At 36.7% G+C, this 27,086-nt stretch overlaps 1 protein-coding gene across 2 annotated transcripts in view; it reads left to right on the top strand.

Moving 5' to 3' along the window:
• LOC112052644 (uncharacterized) overlaps positions 1-27,086 on the top strand; it is a 58,921-nt gene that overhangs the window by 7,668 nt on the left and 24,167 nt on the right. For both annotated transcript variants that reach the window (XM_052884527.1, XM_052884529.1), the window contains exon 7: positions 15,370-15,613. In XM_052884527.1, the coding sequence (XP_052740487.1) occupies positions 15,409-15,613 (205 nt within the window). In that variant the 5' untranslated portion in view covers positions 15,370-15,408. The remainder of the gene's footprint in view (positions 1-15,369; positions 15,614-27,086) is intronic.

Below are 27,086 nucleotides of genomic sequence, written 5' to 3'. Positions count from 1 at the left end.
GTTTATAGTCGACGCCTCGCAGTTTCGCCCGCGTAGTTCCCGTTTCCGTGAGAATACGGGGATAAAATATAGCCTATGACACTCACAAATAACGTGGCTTTCTAGTGGTTAAAGAATTTTCAAAATCGGTTTAGTAGATCCAGAAATTACCCACTGCAGTACCACAAACTTTACCTCATTACAATATTATTAACCGATGATTTTAAACTTATTTCGTGGTTGTTCATTATGAATTTTATTTAAACGGGTACATACCACGATATAATATAATAATAATAAAAATCTCGTCGTTCTATCGTGGTATGTACCCGTTTAAATAACATTCATAATTATTAACCGACTTCCAAAAAGGAGCAGGTTCTACGTTCGGCTGTATGTATGTTTTATTTATAGATGATAGATCACTTATTATCATTTGCCATAAGTGAAATCAGGTGCCACAAGATAGGCCATCTTGCTTGTTCCCTCAATAGGGATGATGACAGTTTTTAAATTATATATAAACTAGCGGACGCCCGCGACTTCGTCCGCGTAAATTTCGATGTCAACTTTACTACTACCCCTACCCTACCCTACCCCTACCCCCATCCTACCCCTACCCTCCCCGTACCCTATCCCTTTCCTACCACTATCCCACCCGTACCCCTATCTTACGCCTATCCTACCCCTACCCTACCACTTCCCTATCCTACCCGTACCTCTACCCTACCACTACCCTAAACCCGGCCCTAAACCTACCCTACCCCTACACTACCCTTACGCTTCCCTACCCGTACCCTACCCTACCCTGTAACTTCTCTATCTTACTCCTACCCTTAGCAAAATCGGTCCAGTCCTTCGAGAGTGGTGGTATGACCAAGAGAAATAAAGACTTATATGCTAATAATATAAACCATATGTTCGTGTGGTTGTAGGAGGTAATCTCTGGATCTACTGGACCGATTTGGAAAATTGTTTTACCAATAGAAAGCTACTTTATTTGCGAGTGTCATAGGCTATGTTTGATCCCCATATTCACACGGGAACGGGAACTACGTAAATGAAAGCGCCGGGCGTCATATAGCGGAATTTCTGCGTCTTTTAGAAATTTTGTATTATCTCTGAAACTATTTAAGTAATTAACATACTGTAAAGGGCAAATCTTATCTCCATAATATCCTTGTGATTATTAAATAATTTATTTTAATAAGGATTAAAGTTTAGTTGTATAAATAATGACGTAAACCTAAGTATATAAAATTAATAATTTTCAAAACACAAAAGGTACTATATCTGCTAATATATAGAAGATAGATATATGGCGTCGCGGACTTTTTTGTAGAACTATTAAAGATACATAAAGTCTCTATACATTAATTTCAATTTTACACAATGGTTAAGACAGCGCATGCGAATAAGTCTGTTTAAAAGGTTTTTAGTCCGACCTGTATGACAAAAACTGTGATAACTCGGCTAATATATATGATACCAATATAAAATATAGCCTATAGCACTCCCCGATAATGTAGCATTCTTTTGGTGAAAGAATTTTTAAAACCGGACCAGTAGTTCCGAAGATTACCCCATTTAAAAAATGTGACAAACTTACAAACTTACAAACTTTACCTCTTTATAATATTAGTATAGATTAAGAGTATACTAATAGCAAAGCAATTTTGTAAAAGTAACAGGGTATCTGCGATCATTACTTTCGGAGCTACAGGAATTTAAAGGGTCAGATTTGCGGCGCTGCCGCGGATCCCTGAGAAACGCTCCATACAAAATGGCACGATTTAGTGACGTCGTTGGCTCGCTGATCGTTAGGTTTGTATGGGCGTTCAAACAAAATTACTAATATCTTTGTTATTTGTGCGTTTATGTTTATAGTTCAGGTATTGAAAAATGTCACATTTAATGTAAGGAACCTAAAACTGTATGAATTTTCATCTAATTACGATAAAAGATTTTTAAAAGATTTTAAAATTTTTTAATCTTATTTATTTTGTAAATATCCAGTCAATCTTTGCTTTTTATGTATAAATTAGTTGACATTGACCTTATTTACCCGAATGTATCATAAAAATCTATATATTCAAACGTAGTCATCATCCCTATTATCTACTACTAGCGGACGTCTGCGACTTCGTCCGCGTGGAATTAAATTTTTCACAAATCCCGTGGGAACCATGGTTTTTTCCGGGATGAAAAGTAGCCTATGTGTTAATTCAGAATAAAATCTATTTCCATTCCAAATTTTAGCCAAATCGCTTCAGTAACCGCAGCATAAAAGTGGAACAAACATACTTACACACTTACACACTTACACACAAACTTTCGCCTTTATAATATTAGTGTGATAAAAAGGTGATCAGAACCTAGATTTCTTTACTATTTTTAACTCCTCAAAATTTTCATACTGAAAACAATCAGAAATTCGTAAAGGACAATGGTCTATTTCCAAACAAATTTTTGCTGACATATTTTTTAAGCGTCTATGAATGAAAAAAATATAAAATAATAGATAATTATTTTCTTAACAATTTATTCTTATGGTTTAATATTATGTGAAGTCTGGAATTCGAGATATTTATGTTTGAAGTTTTAGAGGTTTTGTTTTGTCAACAACGAATAGAGACCTACTTTTTAAATTAAAGTCTTAATTATTCCTTGATTATGAAGCCGGGTATTTGGGTTCGATCGAAGAACATAAAAAGTAGGTTTGATCCCCATTTTTCTCTTAGGCATGGATAATATACATACTTTATAAAAATGAACCTTCCTAATTAAATCTAAAAACTAACGTGGAATTTAATACAATAATGTTTTAAGTCAGTAGTTTAGCGGGAGAATCGGTGTCCATAAACATAAGCGGTCGTTAAAAAAGAATGTAGGTACAGAAAATCATTTGATAAGTATCGGAAAAATGCAACAAGATTTACAAGACGCTTAAGTACGCAAACAACGAAATTACGACGCGATGTGACAACTGACTGACAGTTCACAGTTGAATTGTTAGTGCATGACTTGTCATAGGAACATGTAAAAGTATCGATACTTTATAGTATCGATTAATGATTATCGATTTCCTTTCGACACTGTTATTTTTGTAATCAATAAGTAATCTTCAGGAAATTACTTACTATTTTTACTTTCGTTTTACCTTTATGTAAAATCATGTCGAACATACTTAAACAATAAATACGTTTGTAAACACTTGTTGCTTTCCTTTGATTATTAAAATATATCATATGGCTTACTGTTGTTAATAATTGTTATTAACATGTTTGACTGTTACATTTTGGTTATTTTATTACTTAAATGTAAAATGCCGCCAAGTAAGGGTGAACTTTAGCAGTATTTTGTTATGATTAGAAATAAGTAATTTAAATTAAATAGGTGCGCCTATTGCATTTAAATTAATTACTATTACTTGTTTGAAAATCAAAATATTTTATATATATTTCAAAATAATTATATTAATTCGTCATAAATATTAGTTTATATGTTTGTTCTACTGAAATTAAACTGTCATTGAATACGTTCAATGACGTTATTTTATTCGATTCGATACTGGCTTTTCGGTATCGTGCTCGTCCCTAGTTGTCCGATATATGCAATATTCGTATAAATAGTATGGTTGCCATACTCAATTATTTAAATGTAATTGATGTGAATATATTTTAGTTTTTGGACTTAATTAGACCTTTTGCTCTGTTTTAAAAAATTAAATAAATTATTTACTACAATCTGTAATAGTTTAAATTAGTAGACGCTTATGAATTCTATCAACAAACACCAGACCATTGTCCTTTAAGCTAACGTTCAAAAAAGTTATATTAAGTCATCTCAGCTAGTTTAAAATAAAACTAATTTATATCCACAACTCAAAAAGTTAACGTATCTCTATGATTGATGTACAGTCGAACTTTACGCTTCTCGAATCCATCATAGTCCAAACGAAGTTTATCCGATGCTTGTGTTTCCGCTGAAAACATTTGTTCAACAAAAAATAGGACAAGTGTGAGTTACACTCGCGTGAAGAGGGTTCCAAATATACATATAATCATGCTTTATTTAAACTGACCAAAAACTAACTGAAAAACTAAAATGTGGGGTAAACTTTTTGGTTAAAAACAATTAAACAACTGTAAATACACTGTACCTAAACTGTAGTGGTTGTACGGTGTAATACCTTTGCCTTTTTCCTACGGGAAAGAATAAAAAAAAATGTAAACTGTAGTTTGACGTTTAATCCTTTTAATATTGTCTAAATTAAATTTGATTTATGTCAACTACCTTATCACTACATATTATAAAACAAAGTCTGTCTGTCCCTATGTATGCTTAAATCTTTAAAACTACGCAACGGATTTTGATGCGGGTTTTTTTAATATATCGGGTGATTGAAGAGGAAGGTTTATAGTGGTAGTAGGTAGAAGGTGTATAATAACGTCCATGTTACCCGCGGGATTTGTGAAAATGCACATCCCCTAGTTAATGATTGAAACCCTTGAAAAAAAAGGTCCACATTCCATACTTACCTATACTAGGAGGCCGACATAATTCCAGCTCTCATAAAATGAACGTTCTATATTGAATCAATAACAGTGTTATAACGCCTGTATAAGTTAGTACGCAATGTTTACTATGAATTAATAGTTTTTAACTGCATTGAGAACTAAATGTTTTGAACTAAATATTATGAATTGTTAAGACTACTCGTAACTTTAACGAATATTATATCGTTATCGTTACCAACCTCAGACCAATTATAGAAGGTCCTGTATCGCACTCATAGTCACGAACAAAATTGTCTGTCATTTTCTAAAGAAAACGAGCTTAGATTTGGTATCTTATACTAAACCAGAAATTTTTGCCCGTTTTTTACACAATTCAATTACACAAAAAGGTATTTTCACGGAGCTCTTTAACCGACGAACACGATTACAACTATTTAACATCGATACTATAGAGACAGTTTGTATAATTGCATTAGATCGTTGATCATATACTTTGACAGAAAAGTAACGTCTAGCGAGGCAGGTCATATACAATAATTGGTCTGAGTTATCAACCCATATTCGTCTTACTGCTAAGCTCGAGTCTCCTCTCAGAATAAGAGGGGTTAGATCAATAGTCCACCATGCTGGCCCAATGCGAATTGGCAGACTTCTTCTTCTTTTTTTCTTCTGGGCCTTTTCCGCACTTGGCCAGACTTCACTCACGCAGAAAATTAAGGAAATTCTCTGATATGCAGGTATCCTCAAGATGTTTTCCTTCGCCGTTTGAGACACGTGACATTTGATTTCTTAAGATGCACACAACTGAAAACTTAGAGGTGCATGACTCGGACCGTATTCGAATCCACACCCTCTGGAATCGGAGGCAGAGGTTATCCTCTGGGCTGTCACGACTCAAATATACCTACAAGGATTAATTAAGAGTTAGATTTTTGTATACAATTTTGATAATGACCTCTATTGACCTCCGAGCAATAGGTCGCGAAATATTTTCGAAAAACTGTTTATCGTGACCTTTTGACCTTTGTCTTTTTTAGCTGGCACGATATCGATGTTTATTTTTCACATCTTCATATAAAACCGTAATAAAGGTGTATAAAAAAATTCAGCTCACTAGGAATTTTTCCCCAGATTGGGGTTTAAAATGCCTAAAATTACTGAACTATTTATTTTATTTTAAATACTTATTTCTTTTTTATAAAAATGAAAATAAAAAAATTTCAATGCAACATAATATTATATATTTTATAGTTCACAGATTCTATAAAAAGCAAATTATTACTATAATATAAATGACAAAAAGGCTTGAGAGTAAATCGCTATAATCAACTTGGTAGACATTTGAATTTAATATAGAAATTTCTTCACCATTAGAAAGCTATATCTTCACCGAGTAACATAAGTTTTTTTTTTTTTTTATTATTTACAAGTTAGCCCTTGACTACAATCTCACCTGATGGTAAGTGATGATGCAGTTTAAGATGGAAGCGGGCTAACTTGTTCGGAGGAGGATGAAAATCCACACCCCATTCGGTTTCTACACGGCATCGTTCCGGAACGCTAAATCGCTTGGCGGTACGTCTTTGCCGGTAGGGTGGTAACTAGCCACGGCCGAACCCTTCCACCAGCCAGACCTGGACAAATTAAGATCAATCTGCCCAGCCGGGGATCGAACCCAGGACCTCCGTCTTGTAAATCCACCGCACATACCACTGCGCCACGGAGGCCGTCAAAAGTCCTTATGTTATCTCCAAATTCCCACGGGAACGGGAACTACGTGGATTAAATCACCGACTGCTGCCGGGGCTTCTGCTCTGCATTATTTCTAAATATTTCTAAACACATAAGGAACTCTAAATTTTCTAAATTAAATTTGATTTCTAATATATAGTACACAGAATTTGTTGTACCAAGCGTTTATAGTGTAAGAGCCAGTGCTATTGTACGTAAGCGAGCCATGCCGAGGTGTTAGTTGCTCTTTTTCATTCAAATCAGCTTTCAGAAACCAAGCCGAGGCAAACCTGATGCATTGCGTCACACTCGACCCACTGCAGTGCTCGAAACTCTTTGATATACGACCTTAATATTTTATAAATAGAGTACATATTTAATTGCAATTACTATAATTAAATTGTGGGTTCCGCGGACTGGAAACATGCTCCAAACACGATTAACTTTGACGCGGAGTCGAGTTAGGTGTATTTTCACAACACCAAACAACTCACACTTCAAATGTTACGTTTCTTAATACTTATAATCTAATTTATTAGTCCGTTAGTTCTCAGGTAAACCATGTAATTGGACTCTTAACTTAACTAAGACTAAGACGTACCGCCAAGGGATTTAGCGTTCCGGTACGATGTCGTGTAGAAACCGAAAAATGTGCGGATTTTCATCATCCTCTTAACCCAAGTAAGCCCGCTTTCGTCTTAGATTGCATCATCACTTACCATCAGGTGAAATTGTAGTCAAGGGCTAACTTTTAAAGAAATAAAAAAAATCTTTTAATGATTCATAGCCCAACTAAGGTCTCCGTCATTTTTAAAACCCATTTATTATTCTTTCACAAAACTAAAGAAAATTACCATTGTGTAAATTAAGCCGAATTTACATAGTCTAAGGAATTGAGCATCGAGAATTTATTTTATCAGCTTTTTAGAGCTGGGATTTTATTTTATCGTACTAATAGAGGGCAAACTAACATACGGGTCACTCAATGTTAATGGCCAGTAGGTCTAGCATGCGACCAACGACTTATTTCGTGATGAGAAATAGACAAAGTGTCGACCATTGGCGTCGGAGTAGTTCCATAGTCCCATCTTTTTCGTCCTAACGCATTGATAGAGTAAACATATGTTATTATTAACCCATATTCGGCTCACTGCTGAGCTCGAGTCTCCTTTCAGAATGAGAGGGGTTAGGCCAATAGCCCACCACGCTGGTCCAATGCGGATTGACATACTACACACACGCAGAGAATTAAGAAAATTCTCAGGTATACAGGTAACCTCAGGATGTTTGTCTTCACCGTTTGAGACACATGATATTTAATTTCTTAAAATGCATATAATTCAAAAGTTGGAGGTGCATGCCCCGGATCGGATTCGAACCCACACCCTTTATGAAGTCTGTTAGAAAGCATTTGTTGCGAAAAACTGAAAAATAAACTATCTAGTGCACTTTAAATTAACGCTTTCAAGCTCCGGTTTGAATTAACAAGATTTCTGTATTTCGCAAAACAAATATACGAGTTACGCTCCCTAGATAGTAAACAACCACGGTCCGAGCAAATGTTGTAGCAGCAGTAAACTGGACAGAACCAATATGTGTCCAGAGCAGTAGCGAAGGCTGAAATTTTCTAGTAGGTTACCCGATCATGTATTTTTAACCGACTTCAAAAAGGAGGAGGTTCTCAATTCGGTCGGTATTTTTTTTTTTTTTTTATGTATGTACACCGATTACTCAAAGACGCCTGGACCGATTTAAAAAATTCTTTTTTTGTTTGAAACGGTATAGTCCCCATTTGGTCCCATTGCCATCATGTCAAGATCTGATGATGGAATCCTGGAGAAATTTTCGAAAGTTCGAAAATTATATGGGTGTCTAGTGTGTTCATAAACTTTTCCATTTAGTATTTTTAAGCACTACATTTTCATGAAGTTTTAAAATCGATCTGATGATGGAGCCATAAAACAAACGAGGGAACTCCTCGGCAATTTACATCAGTTACCTTGTGTTTGGGCTTGATTAATTTGTATTAATGAGAACTTTCCACATAGGTAAGTTGTGACTGTCATTTAAGGGTTTGGTGATGAAGACCAAGGACAATTAAGGGAACTCCTTAACAGTTTACAGTAACTACCTTGTGTTTGGCCTTGATTTATTCGTATTGCTGAACACTTTCTACATGGATGAGTTGTGTCTGTTATTAGGGGTCTGATGATGAAGACCAAGGTCAATTATGGGAACCCCTTAACGGTTTACGGTAGCTACCTTGTGCTTGGGCTTGATTAATTTGTATTGCTAAGAATTTTGTACCAAGATGGGTTGTGACTGTCTTAGGGGTCTGATATATTCGTTTGAGATGAAATTTTACACTAAAAATGGAAAAATAATAAAAATTTTAATAAAAAAATACAACCGACTTCAAAACCTAAAGACGTACCCACTAAACTAAAAGGTGAAAAATAACATCATAATATGTTCTACCTGCTGATCAGTATGAAGGCGGTGCTTAGCCTGTGTTGTCTTAATTTAAGCCATTTCTGACAAGCCACAAGAAACAATACTGTCTGCAAAATCTAAATCTATAAGATATTCTCACATGGCTTGAATTAATACATCACCGGCTTAGCACCGCCTTCATACTGATCAGCAGGTAGAACATATTATGATGTTATTTTTCACCTTTTAGTTTAGTGGGTACGTTTTTAGGTTTTGAAGTCGGTTGTATTTTTTTATTAAAATTTTTATTATTTAGTCTGAATGACCAAGCTAGTTTCACATACGTACGTCTACGTTCTTATAGATATGAATATTATGTACCTACTGCTTTTTAGTTGCGCGGAGAAGTTTATTGAGATAAAATATAATAAAAAAACATTTAATTTTTTAATTTTAATAATTTTGACAATAAATGTCAACCTGTATCAGAAACACAAAAATATTAATTTAGTTTATTAATAATACTTACTGGCTGTTTTTGGTGCATTTGTTTAAAAAAACAAACGCTGGTGTGCGTACTTCGTTATCTGTGCAAAAATAACGAAAGTCTGTGTGTAAGTATGTTTGTTCCTCTTTTACGCTGCGGCTACTGAAACGATTTGGCTGAAATTTGGAATGGAAATAGATTTTACTCTGGATTAACACATAGACTGTTTTTCACCCCGGAAAAATCCACGGTTCCCGCGGGATTTGTGAAAACTGAATTCCACGCGGGTGAAGTCGCGGGCGTCCACTATTTCCTATAAAAATCGTCACATACAATTAAAGCTTACACCGATTACGCGATTTTTACGCGGCCGGAGTCGCGGGCGTGCGCTAGTAATGGATATGAATGTATGGATTTTTAAAAGGTAACCCCGATAGGAATCGTGTTATAAGGACCCATCGCCCCTGGTCCAGAATCACCCCACTCTCCACCAAACAGTTTACACATGCCACTGTTTTTCCATTAACCTCGTTTATTTTCGTTAATAGTATTCAGTTTCATTAAAACTTTAAACTGCCGCCTGCTGTGCGATGTGGTGGTGGTGGTGGTGGTGGTGGTGGTTGTGGTGTGCACTAAAAAGGGAATGCCCAGGCCTTTTTTTTTCTTTTTTTTTACGCTGGGAAATGCTTTTACGCATCTCCCTCGGAAATATAGCGGCATACGCTGGCACTATTTCCGAGGGAGTATGTGGGACTCATCGGCTGCGAGTCAGCCAGAACACCCACTAAAACCCAGCAAAATTCCATCGCCTCGCCTGATGCATGAGTTCCAGGAACAAAAAATTAATCTTCCGCAACCCATCCCCGGCCCAGGTCTACCCTAACCGCCCGGCAGTTTACTTATGTCTAAAAAAATCTTTATAATTCTACTTCAATAATGAAATCATAACTTTATCAAAAATGTTTGCTACAACGTTTTGTGTTGAAGTTGAATTAATTTTAATTTTTCTACAACGGAGACAAGCTAAGATTATTGACCATGCTACGCATGCCTGCGTTTTACGATATTTTTTTAAGACTTTTGATTGGTTTGTTAGTTTTTTTGTTTGTTAAGCTTGTTGGTAACAGAAAAAATAATACAAAAATAAATAATAAGGCTTCAAATGTTACTTCGCCGCTTTGGTTTACCGGCGAACATTTTGCCCTAGAAGAGTGATAAAAACAATGTATTTTTATTCAAGAAACATACTTTTATTAAGCCAAAAATCAAATAAAAATCAAATCAAACATCATTTATTTCAAGTAGGCTCAGTTTACAAACACTTTTGACACGACAGTTGACTATTTCTAAAGATTCTACCACCGGTTCGGAAGGCAGGTTCTGCTGAGAAGAAACCGCCAATTAATTAACCAGATCCTTATTTATACATCATACTATCATGTCCATATACTTTCATACGGGGGTATACCTGGGTTCCCTGGGCCGACGTTGTATAGGTCGATGGGCATTCCCCTTTAGTTAAGATGGCTTATCTGATGAAAACCGTGGCCGAAATTACTTTGATAGTACCTCATTACCTAGTTAGTAACTTTTACTACTAAATAGTAGCGTTTATTACAAGGTCTTCAATGTGAAGCCTTGAGCTAACCAGCCTTGAAATTTATTACTACAATTTAGTTTTGAATTAAAATGGTTGGCAAAGAAACAACTCTATATTTTGAAACCACCTACATTTTTAATAATTTTCTCGACCTCTTTGGCACAACTGCTAACCAGAGCGGTTTACGACCTCCGTGGCGCAGTGGTATGCGCGGTGGATTTACAAGGCGGAGATCCTGGGTTCGATCCCCGGCTGGGCCGATTGAGATTTTCTTAATTAGTCCACGTTTGGCTGGTGGGAGGGATGAGTTAATAGAATAAGCAAGTTTATTGCAAGTATCTAAGTTTATAGCAAGTAACTAAGTTTATAGCAAGTATCTAAATTGATAGCAAGTATCGAAGCTTATAGGAAGTATCTAAATTGATAGCAAGTATCGAAGCTTTTAGGACGTATCTAAGTTTATAGCAAGTATCTAAATTGATAGCAAGTATCGAGGCTTATAGGAAGTATCTAAGTTTAGAGAAAGTATCTAAATTGATAGCAAGTATCGAGGCTTATAGGAAGTATCTAAGTTTAGAGAAAGTATCTAAATTGATAGCAAGTATCGAGGCTTATAGGAAGTATCTAAGTTTAGAGCAAGTATCTAAATTGATAGCAAGTATCGAGGCTTATAGGAAGTATCTAAGTTTAGAGCAAGTATCTAAATTGATAGCAAGTATCGAAGCTTATAGGAAGTATCTAAGTTTATAGCAAGTATCTAAATTGATAGCAAGTATCGAAGCTTATAGGAAGTATCTAAGTTTATAGCAAGTATTTAAATTGATAGCAAGTACCTAAGTTGATAGCAAGTATCAAAGTTGACAGTAAATATCAAACTTGATAGCAAGTATCTTATAGGCTTAACTCGTTGGTCCAGTGGTTAGTTTAGGATCACGACGTCTTAGGTTGGAATCCAGGGTCAGGCTATGAGATGCTGAATTTTTTCCTTCTAAAAAAAATTCAGTTAAAAGTGTTTGCCTGGAGTTGGGAAATTGGTGGTGTTACACCCCCTTACCTCGAATAGTCCCTGTCATTATCATTAACATTCTGATAGCGATCGTTAAGAATCATTATCACCTTAAACCCGACAACCCGCATTGGAACAGCGTGGTGGGTCTAAGCTCCATATCCCCTCAGGCCGTTAAAATAGGCTGATATTGATGATTATAATCAAAGTTAATAGAAAGTACCTACCTAAGTTGGTATCAAGTAATTGATAAGGACGTCTAACAGCCCCCCTAGCCAAGTGGCATGTCGATTCTCTTTCTACCAAAACTCTTCGAAAACTAGAAAAACATATGGGAATAACAGATCTTGATCACGTGACCTGTCGATAGCAAATGTCATTCTCATACATCTTTCTAGTTTTCGAAGCGTTAGCGATCGTAGAAAGAGAATCGACGTGCCACTTGGCTGGGGGGGCTGGTGAGATTGCCGTTAATATAACTTGTTGTTAAATAAAAACAAAATGCAATAAAAAACAACACTTGTAAAATCTAACAATTCTCGCAATCAGTTATTCTACCGCAAAAAGTTGTGAGATCCATGTAATACCAAGTCCTTATTCTGTCCGTAATTAAGGGATTTTCTGTTTCAAGTTATTACGTAATTAGCTAACCTAACATATAATAAACCTAAATATAAATATGTGTTAGTTGTGACATACGAGTAATATGCGATGGCCAAGTCAATCTATTTATTTAAAATTTTAAAGATTTTTAATATTGATATGTTCAAATCTAATGAAATTTGAAATATACCGTGTCTGTACAATGCCTGCTGCTTCGTTGTGGATGAAATCAGAATTCTGATTTCATCCACAACGAAGTTACAGGGGGTCGAAAATGGCTTGAGTTGCTTCGAGAAAAGTATAGTACGGCCGTGCCCCTTTTTTTTTGCTCGACTTGCGGGGGCACTGCCGTACCCCAGATATTCTTATACTGACCATGTTATTTTTCCTGGTTGACTAAAAATGTCATTTAACTTTATATTAAATACTACTCATAGTATAATTAAATTAGTGTTAACAGTAATTAACACCGATAGTTTGCCGGCAATTTGTTCGCGCCGTTGACACAACCATTCGTGTGATATTAATCTTTGTACGTACACGCAAATGAAAATAAGCAAAGATTTTATTAATTTATTCATTAATACCATCCACTTCATTTCATTTAATTTTCATTTCATTTCATTTCTTAGCACTTTTATTTATTTATATAACTTTATTGCAACAAACGGACATACAATAAACATACAAAATCATAGAACTAAGATAATATGCAGTGCAAGATTCGACCTTATCACTAATAGTGATTTCTTCCAGGTTACCTAACTTGAAGGGTCATATAAATTTACGGGCAGTCGCATTAACATAAATACTCTATAAAAATTTTAATAAAAAAAATTCAACCGACTTCCAACTCAAAAATTAACCTAAACTAAAAAGCAAAAAATAACATCTTACCTATGTGCTACCTTCTGATCAGTTTGAAGGCGGTGCCAAGCCAGTGATGTTTTAATTCAAGCCGTTTAAATTACGCAATTTCTGTGGTTCTTTCAGAAACAGCTTTAATTAAAACATGACACTGGATTGGCACCGCCTTCAAATTGATCAGAAGGTAGCACATAGGTAAGATGTTATTTTTTGCTTTTTAGTTTAGGTTAATTTTTGAGTTGGAAGTCGGTTGAATTTTTTTTATTAAAATTTTTATTTTTTAATTTTTAGTGTTAGCACACCTACTGAGTGTGAACTGACTGTCCTCCGTCTTCATCACCAGACCCCCTATGCAGTCACAATCCATATGGGTGGAAAAGTTCTCATCAATATAAAATTTATCAAGTCCAAACACAAGGTAGCTACTGTGAACTGTCGAGGAGTTCCCTTTACTCTCCTTCATCTTCATCACCAGACCTCTAATACAGTCATAACCTATTCAGGTGGAAAGTTCTCATCAATACAAATTTATCAAGTCCAAACACAAGGTAGCTACTGTGAACCGTCGAGGAGTTCTCTTCACTGTCCTTCGTCTTCATCATCAGACCCTTAATACAGTCACAACCCATCTAGGTGGAAAGTTCTCATAAATACAAATAAATTAAGCCCAAACAAAAGGTACCTGCTGTAAATCGTTGACGAGTTCCATCGTCTGTGTATCGGCTACATCATCAGACCAACTCCAGACCTTCACAAAATTGTAGTGGTTTAAAATACCTTATGGAAACACTAACAAACGCACTAGCCGTCTCTACGATTTTCAAAAGTTCCCCTCGATTTCTCCAGGATGCCATCATCAGATCCTGACATGAAAAAAATGGAACCACCCTGGAATTAAACCCTTCACAACAAAAAAAGAATTTTCAAAATCGGTCCACAAATGACGGAGTTATCGCTGGACATACATAAAAAAAAAAAAAAAAAAAAAAAAAAAAAAAAAAAAAAAAAAAAAAAAAAAAAAAAAACATACATACAGCCGAACGTAGAACCTCCTCCTTTTTGGAAGTCGGTTAAAAAACTATCTCTACAGATATAATCACTAATATTATAAAAGCGAAAGTTTGTGTGAAAGTGCGGCTACTGAAGCGATTTCGCTGAAATTTGGAATAGAATTTAGATTTTACTCTGGATTAACACATAGGCTACTTTTCATTCCGGAAAAAATCCATGTTTCCCGAGGGATTTGTGAAAAACTGAATTCCACGCGGATGAAGTCGCGGGCGTCCGCTAGTAATTAATAATGTTTATATAATACATAATATACACATATATATACAATATACATAAATAATAAATAAAATACATAATAAAAAACATCCACCCAATAAACAGTTGGATGAAGGTCGTTTCTAACTCAGACTAAGACATAGATGAGATAAAACACAACATGAGACATAATAAAAGCAAAACCTTCCACTTAACTCAGAATACACCTCCATTGTGCAAAGCCTAGTTATACGGCACTGAAATAAAATATTTCCATTGTTGTGATTTAAATTAGCCGCAGTGTGAAACACTTTTAGTTTATATCCACCTGTTGAGCTGAACATTTGTGGAATTAGAAATGTTTTTATTTTATGTTCGTGTTTCACTATAGCGAGATATCTTGCACGAGAAAGCACTCAATAAAAATAACTCTCACACGCGTGGTTCCCGTTCCCGTAAGAATACGTGGATCAAACATCAAGTCTATAGCACCCTGGGATAGTGTATCTTTCCAACAGTGAAAGAATTTTTCAAATCGGTTCAGTAGTTTCGGTGCCCACTCAAACAAAAAATTCTCTTTATAATATTAGTATAGATAAAACTATAATGGACAAATGCGAGATACACCTCCTACCACTATCTAAAACTACGAGTAAATTAACTAGTTTTGAAAAAATCCGTAGCGTGACTAAGTTATATTTTTCTATATCGAATCTGATTTTAAATGATGTAGTTGTTTTAGTTAAGATTTTAAGTTTCAGAAAATTCAGTTTTTCACTTACGTGGGGTATGTGAAAAACTGAATTTTTTTTTCGGGATAAAAGAAGCCTGCCTATTATTGATTGATCTGTGCCTAAAAAATAAATATTTCCCGCAGCGCGTCGGAGTGTCGTCGCCGTGGCGCGGTGATGTCGGCATGGAAGTGGCCGCGCTGGTGGTGTGCGCGCTGGTGGTGAGCGCGGCGCCCAACGCGACCCACCGCCGCGACACGCGCGACCAGCCCGCGACTGTCGCGGCGAGCAACGCGACGCACCGCCGCGACACGCACGAGCCGCTCGCGCCCGAGGAGGAGGACGACCACGCCGTGGAGTACTACGATGACGCCAAGATCAACATATCCGGTGAGTCACCTACGGATTGCTCAACATAAACACCGCTACCGTGACACGCTGGCCTATCTGAGACAGTCGCATATAACATATCATCATAGCTAATTTTACAGCCCAGTCCAGTACTTGGCCTCCCTACTTAATTGGGATAGGATATGAAGCTTGCTACCTAGAAGAAATAAAAGCTCAATTTTTTCAAACCAAAGGGGCAATTTTCAAAATATTTTAACTTTAGTATCCTTATCGACCTGTTGTACAATATTATTAATTCATGCCGTTAAAATCATAAAGATTTAAAACTTTAACACAGCACTACCTTGTTAACGCCTCCAAACTGATCGTACTGAGCAAACTGAGAAGGTACGATGTTTTTTTTTTTCGCTTTTTAGTTTAGTAAAAACATTTTTATAATTTTGAAGTCGGTAGTATTTTTTTATTATTCTATATAACCATAATAATCAGTGGCGATTACGAAAAGATTACCGCCATGTGGAATGTTGAGTCAACTATTATTGTTCCAATAGTTGTTTCATCAATGGTCTTATAGCTAAAAGCTTCGACCAACACCTTAAGCTTTCGCTTAACTGTTGGATCAAGAGTCGTATACAAAAGGCAGTGACTCTTGAGACGGCGCGTATTGTGAGGAGGTTCCTCACTCTGGAGCCCTGACCACCGGTTGCTTGGGCACTCAAATGTCCCGCAGCGGGAGGGTTGATTTTTTTTATAAATTTTTAATAGTGTTTTGTATTTTATATTTATATTGACATTGTTTAAAAATTAAAAAAAAAGAGAAATAAATAAATGAGAGAAGAAAAAAGTGACGATTCACCTGACGTGTAACAATAAACTTTCTAACAGCCTAATTTGGAGGTTGTATTCGCTCCAGTGTATGTCTAAACATACACACAGTGCTTAGTCTATGCTAGTAAACTGTTCCCTACTTGTTTCGTACTTAAACGCGAAATGTGCCACCGTAGTAGTTACAGTAGAAAGTATGCAGCAGCTATAAGTATTCTGACCCCTCGACGGGGTAAAGAACAAGCTCTCGGTTACGTTTCAGCCTCTCGACTTTACCGCATTACTGTTCACGAGTGAAAACGCAAAAGAAAACTCCGAACTGAAAATTAAAACTGCGGGAAAACTGCTGAAAATCAGAGTTTACGGCTTATTTTACTTTCGTTTTGGTTGTGTTTGATATTTATTTATGTGTTGCTAGATTCTGGCTCCTGTTTTATTCGCGTCCTAATAAATTCCTGGACTGGATAGTGTAGCATATAAAGGAGATGAACCAAATTTTATGGAGCCCAGGTCCAGTCATTGTACCCTGGCGGAAATAAAAGAAAATGTTTTTTTTTTAACTATTTTTGATTATACAAATCAACGATTTTACTTTAATTCTTTCGAAATAATATTCATTATCTCCCAAGAAATGCAACACTAATAAGGGTAATAATGGCGGATTGATGACGTTTTCAATGCAGTAATCGATTTGACGTTTGCTGTCAATTGTCATGTCATAGTTGCTTTAAGAGCGCCATCTTGATAAAACTCAAAAACTTGGGTTTAATTTTATTTATTTATTCTTATTTAGTTACATTTATTCATTTTAATAAGATCTTTGTATTTGTTAAATTTTAATGATACGGGGTACAAGACTGGACCTGAAATGGGCCATCTCCTTTTATTGTAAAGTTATTAATATCAACTTGTTTGTGTCAATTTTTGAAAAATCAAAACCTTATTTAAAAATATAGTATTTTTAAATAGCCCACGATTGTTAAATGTAATTGAAAACTCCCAACAAATAGAGAATCCGTCGAGAATGCCATTAAACAAACTAAAGTTTTGCAGTTTGATATAGTAATGTCAATAATATTGGAGATATTTTATTGCTATATTTATTTATATTTGACGGCCTCCGTGGCACAGTGGTATACGCGGTAGATTTACCATACGGAGGTCCCGGGCTCGATCCCTGGCTGGGTCGATTGAGGTTTTCTTGATTGGTCCAGGTCTGGCTGGTGGGAGGCTTCGGCCGTGGCTAGTTAAGTTAGTAAGATTTAGCGTTCCGGTATAATGTCGTGTAGACCGGTATAACCGTAAGGGGTGCGGATTTTCATCCGCCTCATAACAAGTTAGACCGCTTCCATCTTAGACTGCATCATAACTGACCATCAGGTGAGATTGTAGTCAAGGGCTAACTTGTAAAAGATTAAAAAAATATATATTTATGTTGAAATTTAAAATAGTGATAGCATGGCATCTTTATTTGTATATTTCTTCTATAGATAGGTACATAAGTGGGTTAATTTTTTTCTAAAATAGCCGTACAGATTTGGGTGAAAATTTGGTTTCCATATTTTAGTAGGTCCCTGAATAGTTTGACAATAAAATCGAGCCAATCGTGATAGCGTTTTCATGAATTCACCAAAGTTAGAACAGTATGTCCGCCAAGGCTTGTAAAGTATTGGGCGTGAGAATCTCAAACATTGACCTTCAATAAGGCGGAAAACTACTCAAATTGAAAACTAAAACTAACTTGCATAAAAACTCTTATTACATACGAGAAATCGGTTCTAAACTTTCAGTTGCTGGTTTTCATTAGGCATTATTGGAACATTGTTTGTTAGCGGAATGGCATTGCGCCAAAATCGCATATCCAAAGTTATGCAACGTCTAGATTGTCCAGATATCGTGTTTTCATCCAAGTGGTCTACTATAGCATCTAGTTCGATCAACAATTCAGATTTTATAAAACAACTTCGTCCGCGTGGAATTTAGTTTTTCAAAAATCCCACGGGAACCATTGATTTTTCCGGGATCAAAAGTAGCATGTATGTTAATCCAGGCTATAATTTATCTCAATACCAAATTTCAGCTAATTCGGTTCAGTAGTCGAGGCGTGACAGAGTAACAAACATAGAGTAACAAAAAACTGTCATCATTTCTATTCCGTCTTACACAATTTTTGCGTAACTTACTAACGGTTAAGTAATCTCTTGTGGTAAAGAGAAAAACTCCGAGTAGAGTCCTGGACTTGTGACTATGGGATGTAGGGTTAACGAATTCCTTGACAATCGATCAACACTCCCCTTCTCCGCTCTGGTTGTTCTCCCTGCCTAGCCAAATTTGGTAAGATTCTAGTAGAGCAACTTTGGATACTACCGTTCTAATATATAACTTGCTGCAGATCTAGAGAGGCCAAGTCTTAATGAACGTAATGAACGTAGAATAGAAAAATCTATTGGTTACTATCTATTGGATTATCGTATTACAATAATAATTGGCGGAAAAACAGGGACAATATTGATTACATACTTGATACTCGTACTCCAAGCCCTGAGGCAATTTATTATTAGACTAACTGATATACTTATAATATTCCAAAGGAAATATAAAAAGACTACCTGACGCCGCGCGGATTCACCCGCGTGGTTCCCGTTCCCGTTAGAATACCGGGATAATATAGCCTATAGCCTTCCTCGATAAATGGGCTATCTAATACTGAAAGAATTTCTCAAATCGGACCAGTAGTACCTGACATTAGCGCGTTCAATCAAACAAACAAACTCATAACTTTAGTATAGATATATTATTAGTATAGATATCTTTGAAAGAGCTCGAGTCTCCTCTCACAATATGAGGGGTTAAGCCAATAGTCCACCACGCTGGCCTAATGCGGATTGGCAGACTTCACACACGCAGAGAATTAAGAAAATTGTCTGGTATGCAGGTTTTCTCACGATGTTTTTCCTTCACCGTTTGAGACACGTGATATTTAATTTCTTAAAATGCACACAACTAGAAAGTTGGGTGGATGACCCGGACTGGATTCGAACCCACACCCTCCGGAATCGGAGGCAGAAGTCATGTACACTGGGCTATCACAACTGTAGACTCGAGCTCTTTTGTAGCTTAATTTCTTTAGAAATGAGATTTGTTTTATCAAAAAGGTTCCTTCATTTGGTCAAAAAATCATTCCTGTTCTGTTCTAACGACCCACTAAGGGATCCCCTTTCTATGGAAGAGGGGATACGGAGTTTAAGCCCACCACGCAGTCACAGAGCGGGTTGACGGGCTCGGCATAATGTTGACTATTTAGCGATCATAATCAAACTGTATAACTCTCTAGGCAATACAACTTCCCTACTCCGGACTAAGAACTTTCATTGAGAATTTCATTGGAATTTTCATTGAGAATTTCATTGGAATTTTCATTGAGAATTTCATTGGAATTTTCATTGAGAATTTCATTGGAATTTTCATTGAGAATTTCATTGGAATTTTCATTGAGAATTTCATTGGAATTTTCATCGAGAATTTCAGGACCTCGTGACTCACAGCCGCATAGACTAACCACTGAACCAATGAGACATTTATAAGGCTGTGTTATATAAATAAAATATGATAAATGTCTTAGTAACACATGATTTCACAATATTAAAGATACTGAAATAAAAAAAAACATGAATAAAAAAATACTCGTCTCTTTACCTAATTGGAAACCATGTTTTTGTTTTCTCTAGAAAAGAAAATATTTTAACAGTAAAAATAAATGTCATTTACTCAACAAACAAAACCCTGTAGATACATAAACACAGTGAATAACGATGTTAGACATAAAACATATCTTAACAATCTTTTTTTATGTGAATTTGGAGGACTCATTACAGCTTCACTGTAACTGCCGTGTCGATAACGGCATGACGCTATCATGTTGTGACGGCAAACGGCATGACACTATCATGTCCTGACGGCATACGACACGACACTGTCATTTCGTAATGACAATGGTATGACTCTATCATGTCGTGATGACAATGGCATGGCGCTATCATGTTGTGACGGCAAACAGCATGACACACTCATGTCCTGACGGCATACGACACGACACTGTCATTTCGTAATGACAATGGTATGACTCTATCATGTCGTGATGACAATGGCATGGCGCTATCATGTCGTGACGGCATATGACACGACACTGTCAGGTTGTGATGACAACGGCATGACGCTATCATGTCGTGACGGCATATGACACGACACTGACAGGTCGTGATGACAGCGGCATGACACTATCATGTTGTGATGACAAACGGCATGCATTTACAATGTCACTGTGAATATTATCTATCATTTATTCCTTATCACTATTAAATAACAGATGAGGATATATTATAGGAAGTAGTAGTCTCAGATGAATAAAACGTCGCTCGATCTCGTGTTGGTTGCTGACGTTAGGTAGCGCGACTTGTTTCTGTAAATAGTTGGGAGTTAGAGAGGGGTAGCGATTGTGCGGAAACGTATTGCGATATAAGGCGCTCTCCGTGCGGCTTCAGTATCCTCGTAGCGTTGGAGCCGTCCACAACTCCTATTGCGTAATCCTTCATGGATTACTTGGGGAAACTAACTTGAACGGTGAATGGTGAGTGTTGGCTAGTCGGAAGGGATCCCTTAAACCTGCTTCCGGAATCACAAGCCCGCTTTAAATTGTCCTGACAAACATTGTAAATCATAACCCTTGTTCAACATTGGTTTTCTTATTTTTAAATCCACTTTTAAAGCATCTGCTAAAAACATAATATTGCTACCACCGGATCTCAGACCATCAACATTCAAACCAGACATCTAAAGCCAAGACTTCCAAAAGTACCCACACTACATAACGATTCAGCACTAGCAATCTTAACAATGTCTCCATTAGAGGTTTGTGGAGCGATTAGGGGCATTAAACATGGCCGGTAGTCGCTACAGCCGATCCGAAACGAGGTGTCGTCCTATTTCCAATTGTAATAGAATCGCTACCTTGCGCGCTTTGTCGGCGTTTTGTACTTTAATATAAGAGCGGAGTGACCTACTTGTTACGACGAATAAACAGGTCTATCAAATCAAATCAATTGTCCAAATTGTTTGAATTTAAATCGAATACAATACTTTTAGCAGTATGCCATACGAGGTACTGTAGTACCTCGTAGTACTAACTGCCTTTTTGGCCCAGTGGAAGGTATTAAGATTCTAAGGTCGGTGAATTTAAAATTGGACATGAGCCTCTTGTATCCTTACAAGAGGCCCATGATGTATTCATGTCTCCGTATCACCATGTCCACTGTCTCTAGCCGCCAGCATCCAGCGTCCTGTTACCAGAGGACTGACCAACACTGCGCTTTCAACTTCGGTATCACCATTTCAGCATCTTAGGACCTCAAAGTCTATCGGCTCTCTGAACTGTTTGCCACGTTTCGCGGCTTGATGTGACTTTGGTACATTTGTGGATATGCTCATTTCTGATTCGATCAAGCAGTGGTACAAACAGCTCACTCCATCACTGAGTAACTTTGAGCCTTCTAATAAGGCCCATAGTTAGCGTTAGTTATCTTTGCAGTGCGTATAAGAATGAGGATTTATACCGCTTAGCACACGTCCAAGGGATATCTCGGTGGGCCGTGCGTATGTGCCGTAAGCTCCTTATTCCATAATGGGATCTCTACGGCGTAACCGGGGACTTTGGGTGAGGGCAGAAGCAGCGCCTGATGGGCCTCTATAACTGGGTACCGGTAACTCTCCTTACAACTGCCTCGGTGGTCCACTGGTTAGCTTATGAGGCTCTGGGTTCCGGTCTAGTCGATATATGACATACTGAGTTTTATTCTGAAATTTCCAGTTAAAATTCTCAGGTAGGAAGTTTGTAGTGGACAGTGATACACTCCCATTTCTCGGAGAGTACGTTAAGTTGTCACTGTCAGTCCCTATCTATACCAATAACATCTGATAGTGGTCGTTTGATATTATACACTGAGCCCGCCAACCCGCATTGGAACAGCGTGGTGGGTATAAAGTCCATATCCCGTCTCCATATAAGGTGGGATGCCTGGCCTGGCTGTAATGGACCGTTAAAATAGTCTGAAAATGATAATGATGATACCAACCTAACAGATTATTAGCTAATTCTACAAACTTTCTCGCGATTGCCATAACAGACTATCATACTATCATAAGATAGCTAAGGTGATGGGGCGAATCGTTTGCGAGGGCAAATAAGATATAACCCTCGGCCCCGAGCCGCGTCCCATTTCCAAGTGGCGGGGTTGGACCGCCTTTGTGGCTTTAAAATACTTTGACACAGTTTGTACGTCTTAGCACTTTGTCACTGTTCGAATGTTATCCACTCGAACACACAGTTCATTCAATTCTTGATTTATAGCTCTCGGATGTTCGACTTGAGAATCTTTTGCTACAGACAAATCTACAATACATAACCGTATAGAATATCTTGAACAAAAATTACCTGTGAAAGACCCAACGTGAATAACGCTTAGAAGGCTGTTACTATATCAGAAAATAACTCTGAACACTAGGCCCCATTTCTGAGCGGTACAGTGGCGAGTACGCGAGTGAATGGAATTTCTCAGATACAAATGATGAATTACGACTAATTATAATTGTAGGGCTTTTTTATAGTGTTAAAATAGATTAAAAATAAATGTCGAAAATCCTAGTGCCGTACTAAAATGGTGGTGCCGGAAGTGAGAACAAACTTTTAATTGATACAGATACTTTACCCGAAAACGCCGTACATTTTTCCAGCGCAGGAGTCGAAATATAAGGTTCGCAAGTCCTTATACTCTACACTCGATTACTCACCTGTACCGCTCAGAAATGACGGCATAGTGCTCAGAGTTATTTTCTGATATAGTAACAGCTTTCTAAGCATTTTTCACGTTGGGTCATTTCACATGTAATTTTTGTTCAAGAGCTTGTAGTCTAGTATTAACTTACTTGTCTTTAGAAAATCTATTAGGATTTTATCTTTATCTATCGGATCTCGTCTTTGCAACTCCATAAAATGAAGCGAAGCGTACCTAATCTTCGCCGGCGAAGACGAGGTATACTTCGCTTCATCCGTTCGAAATTTATAGTGTCACAGGCAGATTGAAAGACACGTCAAACTTAAAACACCTCTCTTTTTGCGTTGGGGGTTAAAAATGAACTTAATTAGCGATATAGTTGTTTATGCAACAAACCGTATCTCGTGAGCGAGTGACCGGTGCCAAGTGACACTGCTTCAAGTAACGATGCGATTTTATTTTAATTGCTCCAGCGTCGGTACTTCTCTTGACCTATTTTAGAACTTAAGTGTTGATACAATATTACTTTATTTGTACCACTGCCATAAAAAATCGATTTACGTTTCTATTCTACGGGAAGAGTATACTTCCAGATTAGTCCCATTTCTGTTTTATGAAAATTTATTAATTGTTATTTTAATAAATTTTCATAAAACTTGTACAATGTAAATTGTTATAAATAACAATATACATTAAATTGAATCAAAATGATCAAAAATGTGTTTAATTTCCTTATCTACCAATGTCAAAAGGCAAAGTCCTAATCAGAGAACTAGTTTTGCAACATCATTATGTTGTGATATTACGGTCATAAGTAAAGTTGAAAGCTTAAAATTAAAGTTACGAGTGTTCCAAACCTTCAACAAAATCTATTTCGTATAAAACAATATAGACAGAAAGCCACCTACAGTTCGTTTTCCTCTTGATATCTGCCTGAAAGCTTATTTTCTCACTACCTCGCCTGTCAAAACGTCGCATTCAAAAGATAAAGCTCGAACTGAAAATCCTACAATAGAACGTTGTGAACTTTTTTCAGAACCATAACTTTAAGCTTGACCCAAGTAAGTGGGTACAAATCTTCAATTCTTTGTTGAGATATTAAATGTTTAGTATAAACATTATAATGCCTTGATATTCGTAGTAAATATACAAAATAGTATTTATATATTTGTATTAAAAATAGCGGACGCCCGCGACTTCACCCGTGTGGAAATTAATGTAAACTTTCAACCCCTATTTCACCCTTCTATCTATATTTTCGCATGTTTGTTATATATAATAACAAATAGTCTACTGATATACGATGAATAGAATACTAATGATTTTACAAAACAACTCGAAACATGAACAATTTTTATTTCAAAAATATCAACCCCTTTTCTGGTCTGAAGCAGCTCGCACACGGCTTGCGCCTAAAATTGCATATTTACAAGCTGATGGTAATGATGGAGGCAGCTTTGCTGATAAAAGTAATTTTAAAAGCTAGATTTCCTCTGAATAACGCCGTGAAAGCCGACTTTCGCACCACAATACCTCGTCAGATATTTTTCATTCAAAATAGTTTATCTCTATTCAAAATGGCCGCCGTTGCTAAACATTTCGCGCGCGGGTCAGTTGACAATGCAATTTTTCATTTTAATTGCTTTGACATCTTTCCTAGATAGCTTATTGTTGGATTTAAACTTTTAAAACTGTCGTTTGTAGTTGACGTAACAGAGTTATATTTATTTAGGTTGGAACAAAATGCTTTATTTAATAAAACCGGCCAAGTGTGTGTCGTTCCCCGCGCAGTATAGGGTTATTTTTGTATTTAAATACTGACTTAGATAGGTGGGTTTTGTCACTTAGACCATAGTCATTTACTCATATTATAGACAAGTTAAAATTGAAAATTTGGGAAACCCCCAAAGGTCATGAAATTACCTATATAATAACGACTTTTATGACAGAAAATCTTTCCATCATAACAGAAAACTTTAAACGTTGTAGCAATATGCGAGCTGGATTAACGAAAATTATTAACTTACTGAAGTTCAAATGAAAAAAACCGCATCAAAATCGGTCCGTATGAGAAGACCGAGAGCTATGATGCCACAGAAAAACACACACACAGACAGACATCGACGTCAAACTTATTTAAACACCCCTCTTTTGTTGCGACGGGGGTACAAAATGCCTTACATAATTTTGGAAAAGACCTGATACTCCTACACTGTTGCTATTTCAACCAAACACACTCGTAGCTAAGAACTACCGCAAGCAAACTGACTTCCAAATGAAAAAAAACACATGAAAATCGGTCCGTCTGTTTGAGAGTTATGATCCCACAGACACCACACATTGACATCAATCTTATAACACCCCTCTTTTGTTACGACGGGGGTACAAAATGCCTTACATAATTTTGGAAAAGAGACACTCTTACACTGCTGCTATTTCTACGAAACATACTCGTAGCTAAGAACAACCGCAAGCAAACTGACTTCCAAATGAAAAAACCACATGAAAATCGGTTCGTCTGTTTGAGAGTTATGATCCCACAGACACCACACACACAAAACATCGACGTCAATCTTAAGACACATCATTTTGTTGCGACAGGGGTACAAAATGCCTTACATAATTTTGGAAAAGAGCTGATACTCCTACACTGCTGCTATTTCAACCAAACATACTCGTAGCTAAGAACAACCGCAAGCAAGCTGACTTCCAAATGAAAAAACCACATGAAAATCGGTCCGTCTGTTTGAGAGTTACGATGCCACGGACATACAAACAGATAGACATCGACGTCATACTTATAACACCTCTTTTTTGCGTCGGGGTTTAAACAATAAAATATGACGATGCACTCTGTCGTCTACGCTCGGAAAATAACATATTATCATAAGAAAAGTTAGTGCAACTATCGAGTAACGTGAAAACTTTATTATGCAACTTCGAAGTTGCCGAAGTTGGTTATGCAACTAGCGTTGCCGCCCGCCCTTGCACGCACGGCTGCGCCCTATAACGAGAATTTCCGCTTAATTCACGTCAAGGCAAACTTTTGTAAAAACTTTTATTTTGCTCCATTTTTTAACTATTTAAAATTTTCAACGAGATTTTCACACCGATTTTCATATGGTGTGACTGTTTTAATTTGCGATAGGTAACTTTGTTTAATGGATGGACGTTCTTTATCATTAGCCTATTTTAATAACCTTCCTTTAAGACAGGGGAGGTCAAAACTACCACGCTTCTTTAAAACGGATTAGTGATTTTCATTAGATATGATTTATTTGACCTATTTATAACTTTCAACTAGATTTTTACACCAATTTTCATTTGGTGTGAAGTCTTTCATCTATACTAATATTATAAAGCTGAGACAAACTAGAGTTTGTTTGTTTGTTTGTCTGATTGATTTAACGCGCTAATCTCAGGAACTACTAGTCCGATTTGAAAAATTCTTTCAGTGTCAGATAGCCCATTTATTGAGGAAGGCTATAGGCTATATATTATCCTCCTATTCCTACGGGAACGGGAACCACGCGGGAGAAACCGCGCGGCGGCAGTTAGTTTGTGATAAAGGAACTTTGTTATAACAGATTGGTTCTTATTTGACCATTTTTAACATCAGCGTGGTTTAATAGCCCACTTCAGGCTAGGCCTCCCTTCTTATAAGACAGGAGATTTGGAGCTCTAAACTACCACGCTGCTGTAAAACGGATTGGTGGTTTTCATTCAATATGACTTGTTTAATGTATATGTAACTATGTACCTATTTATAATTTTCAACTAGATTTTTACACCAATTTTCATTTGTGACAAAGTAACTTTGTTATAACAGATTGGTTCTTAATTGACATTCTTTTATTATT

This window comes from Bicyclus anynana, chromosome 12 (genome assembly GCF_947172395.1).
Source record: "Bicyclus anynana chromosome 12, ilBicAnyn1.1, whole genome shotgun sequence".
NCBI classification, from domain to species: domain Eukaryota; kingdom Metazoa; phylum Arthropoda; class Insecta; order Lepidoptera; family Nymphalidae; genus Bicyclus; species Bicyclus anynana.
Note: the sequence above shows the minus strand (reverse complement) of the source record. Positions and strands in the feature narration are given on the sequence as shown.